The sequence below is a fragment of the Saccostrea echinata genome, unplaced genomic scaffold (assembly GCF_033153115.1).
Source record: "Saccostrea echinata isolate AGI-Se365-2 ecotype Australia unplaced genomic scaffold, CSIRO_AGI_Sech_v1 ptg000029l, whole genome shotgun sequence".
NCBI classification, from domain to species: domain Eukaryota; kingdom Metazoa; phylum Mollusca; class Bivalvia; order Ostreida; family Ostreidae; genus Saccostrea; species Saccostrea echinata.
The window spans coordinates 37870094-37880317 of record NW_026889778.1 but is presented as its reverse complement, the minus strand read 5'-3'; the positions used below and the strand labels follow the sequence as shown (position 1 = coordinate 37880317).

The window sequence follows — 10224 nt, the reverse complement described above, 5'->3', positions numbered from 1 at the left end:
AACAAAGGTTCACCGATTATCTTTCTTACAGGCTCTGATTGGGCACTGATGAGTGCCTGTTTCTATTCTATGCAAATGCCAAACCCTTTACAATAATGGCCAATCATGGAATCCCTTCGCAGCACTGTTTAGGCGTACTTTGAAGAAATCAACGGAATATATCATGCACAAACTTTTAAACTGAATTCATTTTTGCAGAGCTACTACATAAAATTATGAGTTTAATACCCTGTATTTGTTGGAATAGCATAGTATACCCCACACTGTATTGAATCTAGTTTAGTCACTTTGTCAGTCACGTGATTAATGCATAAAATGTGTACTGCATGGAGGCCATGAACAAATTTAATCTCCAGGGCATACCCTAGTTCAAATTAAAATGTTAAATGATAAATTGCCTCTACATGGTTTGAAGTTTATGTAAGGTGCTGCTGTTTAAAATAGAATTCGCATACTATGATCCATCTCTAGTTTATATTTACAGTATATGTTGTGTATATCATGTTATGGATTATCTACAATTCATACATAACATTTATACACTATATATCCCTAGTGTCATAAAATACATTAGTTTATTACAAAGTTTAAAATCAGCTAGTTCATCAGAATGACAAACTTAAATACAAATAATTTAATAAATTCTCTCATATGCCTCTTTTCATTCAGACAATCATTGATATGAAATAAGGAAGTATCAATGTGAAATGAGTGTCAAAAAGTCAACTTACTGTCCGTGGTCTGATAAAATTCTCCAAAATTAACAAAACACAACTTTACACACTGACTGCCCCTCGGCTACTTATTAGCTGAACACTCTGGACAAATTGGGCTTAAAGGTTTTGGTGGGAAAATACTGACCAACAGCTATTTTTGTTTGGTTATTTATTTATTCAATGTTGAGTTAATTTGTAATTTTAGAACTCTAGAGATATCTAGGCAATAATTATGGATAGTTTTTCATATATTTATTCATCTGTTTAATATTCAAATAAAGCGTTTTTATTATATATCAAGTTTATTATTTAAAGTTATTTCATAACTTTTTTCATAACTTTCTATTGAACGTTATTTAATAACTTTCATTGGTCTTTGAAAGAAAATACTATTAATTAAAATATCAATATAAAAAAATGACTAAAATAAAATAAAAAAAATCACACAGCCTTAACAATGCTGCGTAATTATGCTATTGAAATCATTTTTATCTTCATGTAGAGTAATAGGTGTTTCCATCAGAGTCTTCAGATTAAGTTACAATAGAATAACAGTGCTAAAAAAGGATGTATTTTTTGAGTTTCTATAGAAGGCGTATTCCCCTTCCCGTCCCTCCCAAAATATTCTAACATTCCAGTATAGATTATTGTTCTCCAAATGAAAAATGGAGATACCGAAGAGTATTCAAGCTCAAAAGTCCATTTTAAAAAAAATACAAGTCAGGAACAAAGCAAACATGGACCTCTAAAACATCAGAGGTGGGGTCAGGTGCCATGGAGGAGTGCGATTCCCTTGCCGACCGGTCACCAACCGGAAATTTCCGTAGACAATTCAGTGTGTAAATGATGGCCTAACATTTAGTATGAAAAAGGTCAGTCAGCATTTGTGCTGACGAGGTCATTGTATCGACCGCAGAACTTGCCAAATGATGACTTTAAATGGGTCTGTTGAAATTCTTGTTTCATCAATTTGTTTATCAATAGCTTGTCTCGTTTTAGATATTGTTTGCATGTAGAGCATACTCTTGCGTATTAGTCAACGGAGAGACATTAACTCCATATGCAAGTAATAAGGGTTTAATGCTACATAAGTAAGGGAAGTTGACGATAGAAAAGTTCAAGTCATTATCATAAAGTTTTGTTGTTAGGGTACTATAAACGTTTTTTTTTTTTTTTTTTGTAGTACAATTACCAAATATAATATAGGTGTGATACAATGTCAAACAAACTTCCTGACTTATTTTTGTAAAATCTTCATTGCAAATAAATAGAGCCACAAACTATCAGATGGTGCCCTAAATTTAAAATCAAATTCTAGATTTAAACAACACAGGCTGTTATTTGCTACATATACGTACATGTATATTGAGTGAAAATGTTATGCTACTATTGATCCATGTTTTCAAACAGAGACAAGTACGGTATTTAGCATCAAATACTTACTAAAAGCTGCTGAAAATGTTGATTCACGATATTTTGACAATTGGTTTTTTTTTTTTTTGAGTGGGGGTGGTATTCTTCGTGAATTCTGCTATGCGAATAAGTTGAATTATTCTGAAATAGCCTGAGATTCTTTATTTTTCAGCAAAATAAAAATATATTTATATATTCCTATATATATTCCTTTAATTTTTTATATAACTCTAGAAAAAAGTGAACATTTAGGGCCATCAAGTTTTTGATGAGTTCTGTATAGTAACAATTAAAAAAATCACATAAAACTGATAGAATGCATTATATTCTGTGTATTGTTACAGAGGCAAGTCCTTCTTAAGTACATGTAGTTCTTCCTCTTCTTTAATTATTCATTTTTAAATTCAGTGATCTTTGATAGACTCAAATACTCGCTACGAAAAGGATTTATGTATACTGCATTGGAAGTCACATCCCATTGAAATAATCCATTCCTAATAACACTATTAAACTCTCTAGAAATGTTTTCAGACTATCAGACCAATGTAGTTTTCCTTTGAAGCAAGTCATACGTTGTTTATTTCGATATGATATTCGATATTTTAATAAATTACTAAGATATTTGCTTCGCTCAAAAGCATGTAAAGGGTATTGAGATAGCTATAGATTGTACTTTGTTAAAATACTATTGTCATAAAGTCATGTTTTTAGGGTGGGGTGGGTGTGTGGGGATTGGGGTGTTGTTAACAGACAGAATTTCTTCAAGACATCTATAATATGATTCATTTTACCTGAAGATCAACCCTGAATATAATTCGTCCTCGTAATTTCAAATAAGATATAATTTCCAACTCTAAATGTATTTTCTCAACTGATTGTCCTATGAACATAGAAGGAGCTCTGTTCTAACAGTTAAATTGTCTTCACTGATCAGAAGATGCTTATTTCTCTTTATTTCTAACATATGATATATAGAGAATCTTCCTTCCAATTGCCAATAATAATAATAATAATGCTAATAATAATAATAAAGTTGTAAATCTGAACCATTTTGACTATATATAAATGTGAAAAAAATATTTTAATCACGGTAAGAAAGGACTTTACTGCGTCCTTGTTAAACATGATCTGTAATACAAAAGGATTAAAAAAAAGCCTGAATTAAAAGGCGAAAAATATTTTCATGTGAATATGTTAAATCGATTAATTTAAGATACCTTGAATGTAAATTCTAATGTTAACAGTATTAGGCAAATGAAAGAAAGTGAACAGTTTTTCGCTCGAGCACATGTGAGTGTACGAGGGTTGTCCGTAAAGTTCGTGGACAACATTGATAATTACTGTCAAACATTGATAAAATATATGACACTATTATTTTCATTAAATTCATGTTTCAGTTTATTAATATGCAAGTTTTAATCACAAACAGAGCACAAATAGTTATATTTTATCAAATCCAAAAAAGATACACACTCATACCCGGAGCACTAAAACGAAAATCCTTGACGTTACTTGACGCCAAAAGCTAAATACTTTTACGTTTTCTCAACGTAGTCACTGTTAAACTCAACACATTTCTTATGTCGCTTCAACCAGTCATCAAAAATGTGCACAAACTGTTCTGGTTTAATTTCAGACGTGAAATAATATCTAACAGTTCCTGTCTCAGATCCTGCAAATCATCAAACCTCTGTCCGCGTAAAACGACTGTATGTACGGAAATACGGCAAAGTCACGTTACGAACTTCATTTTTCTACAGCACTACAATCTCGGAAAGATGATCTTCCTTCACGCATGCCATCCAGTAATCTGTCTCTTCCGTCCGAAAATCTTCTGTGCCACTTAAACACTAAAGAATAGATTACTTTACCATGATTTCCCGACTGTTTAAGGAGTTTATGGGTCTCTGTTGGTGCTTTTCCGATGTCCACACAGAATTTTATCACTACTCTCTGCTCCACCTTTTCCGAAAATGTCCCTTTTTCGAAAAATGACTATCCTATCTTAATAAACTCTGACCTCGATATCTCTGCCATTTCGAAACTTTGAACTTTCAAATTTTACAGGTTTGACTTTATAACTTTTGTCAATCTTACAATATAAAAGCCATCCAAATTTTCGCGGAATTTTACAAAATACAAATGAAATGTATAAAATGATAAATAATGCTTTAATTAAAACTTTGTTGTGCTCCGGGTCACAATCCCAAGTCTAATAATGACGTCATAATTGTAATTCTACACTTAAAATTGAATAAAATTTTTCATTTTGTAATTCACACATAGTAAAGGATTATAAGTATACTAATGATAAATATCTGTGACGCAACTTTTATTTAAATTTTAGCTTGTCCACGAACTTTACGGACAACCCTCGTACATGTGTGTGTTGAAAACGTGTAATACAAGGAAAAAGAGATGCACATGTTCTTCATCAATAAAAAAAATAAAAGCAAGTAATTTAATTTCGAGAAAGAAGTTTCTAGCAAAATTACATGATAATTAAGTCCTTGGGTATATTAAAACTCTACAGTATGTAATTACTGATAATTTATTCCTAACAACAAATTATAAATTTCTTCCCATCTCCTTAATTTATCGGTTGAATTTTTCTTCTTTTATGTTCGGGGAGAGTTTGGTTACTTTTAACTTTTTTTCTGATCTTTGCATTAGCATAATTTTGGTTCCAGGTTATTTAGCGTCTCGGCTGAGTACTAAATATATTGAATATTTTGTCATGGTAATTACATTTATTCGCCCTGATAAATTTCAGTTCAGGTAATGATTTTGATTCGTTTCTATTTAAAAGTTCGAAATTTTAAATCGTTATGGCCATTTGTTGTATTTTTTTCTTCATCACGAAGGATATACAATAACTTAAAACCACAAAGCAGAAAGAATTAGGGCAGAATTTTGAACCATAACGTCTAATTGAATGTTTTCAAAATCCAAAGGTTATTGAACGATGTTAATATATTTCTTTTTTACTATCGTGAGATATGAATTGTAATCTCTTTTCCTATTGTCACTGTGTATGGACCCCCTATCAGAATTTTCAACACTAAATGGGCAAGCAAAACTGGACTTACCACCCTGTACAGGCGGTGTTGATACAGGAGGGGGTTATGATTTCAGAAAAGTAAAAAAAAAATGCTTGTAAACACACATATTTTCTCCACATTTAGTTAGTTTAAGAAATCTAACAAAACATATTTTCACCCATTCTCAGTAGAAATACACTTACGAAAATGTTTCAATGTTTTCAATAGAAAGGAAGAAAACATATCTCTAAAAACATTTTCATGCTTGTCGTCTGTATGTGTAAATATACTGACAAAAAGACAAAAAATAGACCCTTTGGAAACGGAGGAACCATACCCCCCCCCCCCGCCCCATCCCAATTACAAAGTATTAAGGTATCATGTACATATTGTTGAAAGTAAACTTTTTAAAGAATACAAAGTGGTACTGTTATGATTAGTTACATTAGGAATTCCAGCGATTGGTTAGAATGTTTACGACATATGAGTATCAGAAATGCAATGATTAGTAGTCGTCATTTAACTTTAATGATAGATTGTATTTTATTTGAATTGAAAATATGTTGATACACATCGTACAGTAATATATAAATGCTTTTTGGAAATAAATGCTATAAAAGATATCAAATAGATCAACTTGGAGAAAAATCTTCAATTTTCGTAATTAAACACGTTGTAATTTCTTTTGTTTACTCTCTTAACCACACAATAAATTATAAAATATACTTTGATTATCTCTGCATTCTTTCAAAATACAAACAACTTATAGGTTGATTCTTAAGCAATTCAAAATCAAGGCATCATCAATAAATTGATTAATGTCTGGCAATATTTGCATGCAGAAAAATGAAACAGGATATATTGACACATATGCACTGTCTCGCGTGCATTTTACAGAAAGTTACAAAGAAGCACCTGGCCCCAAGACCATAAACTGAGAACAGACTTAAGTCAAAAGTTTAATTTTTAATATCTTAAATTTCATTCAATGTATTAGCTTAAAAATTTGCGAATGTGCAAAACACTCCAATTTAAACATATGATGATAATTTTATTTTATTATCAAAATTATTTCGAAAGTTATATCGATTTGAAATTTTGACTTAAGTCTGTTCTCAGTTTATGGTCTTGGGGCCTGGAATAACTATAAATAAATGCACAGTCTGGTGAATCCATGTGAAAATATTAGAAAAAAAACTTGCACATTAAGTCAGTTTAATGCACACATGGCTGCATAATGAATGATTCTAGATCATTAATACTTGTCATTAATTATAACCCTATCCAATGTGGGTAAAAAAAATCCATGTAGTCTGAGCTGAAATGAGAACGGATAGGAGAGTCCTCCGCAGCAGGCCATTTGTAGTAAGTCACATTCCCATTATTAAGCCAAGCTGCCCACCAGCTGTAGGTACCCACCGACGATATCATGTGATCACATGAAGCCATTAAAGCCAAATCAACTTCCGGTAAATTCCCAGATGTAAACTCTACCTTGTACTTCTTAGGAATATTAGCTCTAGACCACTCAAGATCATTGGAGGAAACAATGTAAAGAGGACTGGAATAATTACTAAAAAGTGTCATGGCTTTCTCAAAGTATTCCTTAGTTGCTACGGCATAACCGGATGATTTTAGGCGTACGAAGTCACCACGTCTAATATGGATGGCAATTAAAGTCGCATCCTTTCGGGTTGTGTTGAATTTCTCCAATATATGTTTTATAATATGGTCCACTTTATTCTGAATATGAGCCTTGAATTTATACTGTTCTCGTAATTCCCGAGAGGCATTATGAAAATACTTCCATGACTGTAGATAATTTCCCACTCTGAATGTTCCATTTGGTGTAAAGTTTACCAAATGGTCATCGTATGTGCACAAATGGCGCTCTTTTCGAAGTGTTGCTTTGATACATTCTCTTTTGTCTTTACTGATCAGAAGGTGTTTACTATTTTTCATTTGAAAAATTTGTAATACACGGTCCTTTTCACCTATCACAAACTTCAAACCCTTGGAGACAGCGATTCCAAACCCTGACGCAAACTGGAATAAATTATTTCCAAGTCTTCCTCGAAATGTAGGGCACACATAAGTCTCGGACAATGAATATGTTGTGGATGTTTTAGGCAAGAGAGATGTGGACCTAACTGGTAACTTAGTAGAAGTATCTGCATTAAACTTTTTGGAGGCATCTGAAAACACCTCAGTTGCAGTATGGGTAATGGAAAACTTCATACGGAATGATGGAAAATAATTGAATAATTCCTCTCTCTGAGACACTGAGATAAACAGGTTGAGATACAGTATTGTTGCAAAGAGTGTTAACGTTGCAACAACAGAGGCTTTATCTAAAAAAAAATGTAAAATCACAATTTATGAAAAGATAAATCTGATTCTTTGACGACTTTTGATATTTTTATCGATAATGTCATAACTTTTCCAAATAACCTTCCAATTTTTAAAAATGGAAATATGTATTACAGTATATTCTAAATAATTGATCAGGTCTATAGAAATGAAGAGATGAATTCACCTACTTCTTGTATAATTCCTCGGAGAAAATGCCTTCATACCGAGCTAGATATTTAGACCTAAAAAGAAGAAAAGTTTATGACACTTTAGCAGAAAATTAAGTTCTTGAAAATAATTACAGAAAGTAACTATTCACTATCTGTACATAGAAATTATATGTCGGATTTAACTGCAACACAGACTTGTCTTACAAAGAGCTAGGTTCACTTTATGCATAAACTGGCCCTGTAGATATACCAGTTTATTGACTAACACCTCATGTTCAATTTTAAACATCAAGATAAAGTAGAGACTTCGTGCTTTCATTTCCTATTAAAATTTTTCTCCTTAAAGCCCAGGTCTTGGAAAACAAGCTTTATGGAATTGCGATGTTCTTGAATTTTACGGAAAACAGGTATATTTGAGTACTTTCAGAGAAGAAGAAGAATATGAGCGCACCCTCCGATCTAAAAAATAAAACATGTTTTGTAATCCTCAGAAACGGTTCCATCAGTAAATAATTGCATATTTTAGATCAGAGATTGTGCTCTATATTAAATATCGAAAAGTAGCTTTAAAAATTGGCTGTTTTTGTAGAATTGTTCAGGATATGAGGAAAATGACGCATTTCATGACGTCATAATGCATTGACTAGCCAGAAAATTACGTCATTTTTGGTAGATTTGCAATCGCCAAATGTCTAAATGAAATTTAATGCATTGTCAACTAAAACTAAGCAGTTTCAGTTTTTCAGAAATTCACAGGGCCAAAAAAGGCCCTAAGTGAACCTTGTTCTTTTAAACTAAACTCACGCGAAATATGTGATTTACTGTTATTGTAATACACTGTCACCTTGGTATGTGTTCAGAAGGTCGTGGATCAAAACCTGGTCGCAACAGGCGTTGGCATGATAGAGATCCCTCACTTCTCAATGGACCTGAGTGCTGAGAAAGGTCTAAATTTAAAACATTTCACCGCCATGTGGTGATGTTTTTTTTTATGAGTAAAAAATTCTCACCGAGAAATAACATACAATCAATCCAATCACCCCCACATACCGTCACTAAAATTCGCAGAAAAGGATTTCCATACACACTAAAGACTACTATTGCCTTCCGACACCCGTTTTAAAGTACACTAGGTCAAATTATATTTATACTTATATTCCCGTATACCAAAGCCAAAACTCCATAATTACACAATTACTTGTACTCGATTTTCCCGTATATACTGTGCGATGACTATAATTGGGTGGTTAGTTTGTTTCAAATCTAGACATTGAATTTCAATTCATTTCCGGAGAGAGCACGGTTATGGATTATCATTTAATCACTGACGGGCGAAAAAAAAGCTACCTATATTATAATAAAAATTGGAACTATGATTGATGTGGGTTTTTTTTTCTACAAAAATTAATATTTCTAAACATGCCGAAATAAATATCTGTACAATACTTTTTTTTCAATTCAATGTTATATTCAAATCAAATGAGTGTATGCATTGTAAATGCGTTTATCAGGAACTATTATACAACAAGACTTAATAACCTGGTAAATCTTATCATTTTTTAAATTGAGATAGATCAAACTCTAAAATGTCACCTTTGTTATAATACCAAAAATGGGTTGGACAAAAAGAGCTGGCGATATATTGAGGTGACACTGTACTAGTTCCCAACATAACATTAAAATGGTCCTGATAACTCTATAGAACTTATGGCTGCTTGTCTCGTTCTTGGTATACATAATCTTTAAGTGTTTTATTTCATAAACTTTTAGAATGACTTACATGATTTTAACTATTAACTACAGTGTTCTATGGAACGCAGATGTCGTCTGCTTTATAGCATCATTAAGGATTAAAATATATATAAGGGTGGTGGTCAGTTATTTAAGATCAGCAAAATATTATTTGCATTCGTTGGTGTTCGACAGTGACAGAGTTTTACCGCAGTGCGGGAAAAATAAATTTACTTCATGGATGCCAGCACAGGATGCATGTATGTCAAATAAATAAAAGATATAACAAAACGTTTATTGACTGTTAACTGGCAAAATGCGTTTTGTGGACCCCTCGAACCAAACTATTTGCCTTCCGCACAATGAACCTAGGCAAACAGTTTGCTTCTTGGGTCCAACAAAAGCCATGTTGCTCTCGAACCCAGTAAATAAATGTATTTCATGGGGAATAAATTCTTTTATGAAGATACAGGGAAATTAAGTGTTCATACTTTGGCGCTCCATTGGCCACAGGTTGTCGCTATATTTGTTGCTCCATAAAGCACAATTTTAATTTATTGAAATAAATAAAAGGCCTTAAAAGGTTTATAAAATAGAAAGCTCAGTCACGGATTATTAATCGTCGATGACCAAATTTTCAATGGCGAATCGTGAATAAATTATCACGTAAAATAATTGTTGACATTTTAATTAGCTACACTTGCATAAACATATGTATACATGCGATAACCCTAAAACTATGCTAAACATTTTTTTTATTCTCTATAGCGGATATTCTGAAACTTTGATTTAATATCGTAA

The 10224-nt window shown here is 32.3% G+C and overlaps 1 protein-coding gene across 1 annotated transcript; it reads right to left on the bottom strand.

Moving 5' to 3' along the window:
* Positions 1-6202: 6202 nt before the first annotated feature.
* On the bottom strand, positions 6203-9493 carry LOC133194805 (galactoside alpha-(1,2)-fucosyltransferase 2-like). Its single transcript, XM_061330711.1, has 3 exons — positions 8537-9493; positions 7711-7764; positions 6203-7521 (listed from the first exon to the last, which is right to left on the bottom strand). The coding sequence occupies exons 2-3, from the start codon at positions 7742-7744 to the stop codon at positions 6443-6445; spliced, it is 1113 nt and encodes a 370-aa protein (XP_061186695.1). The 5' UTR covers positions 7745-7764; positions 8537-9493; the 3' UTR covers positions 6203-6442.
* Positions 9494-10224: the final 731 nt, after the last annotated feature.

Excerpts from the sequence above, each read along its gene's own strand:
- LOC133194805 (XM_061330711.1), bottom strand. The coding sequence starts at position 7,744 with ATGAAGGCATTTTCTCCGAGGAATTATACAAGAA. Across the intron at positions 7,522-7,710 it reads TCCGAGGAATTATACAAGAA|ATAAAGCCTCTGTTGTTGCA; the intron begins GTAGGTGAATTC and ends ATTTTTTTTTAG.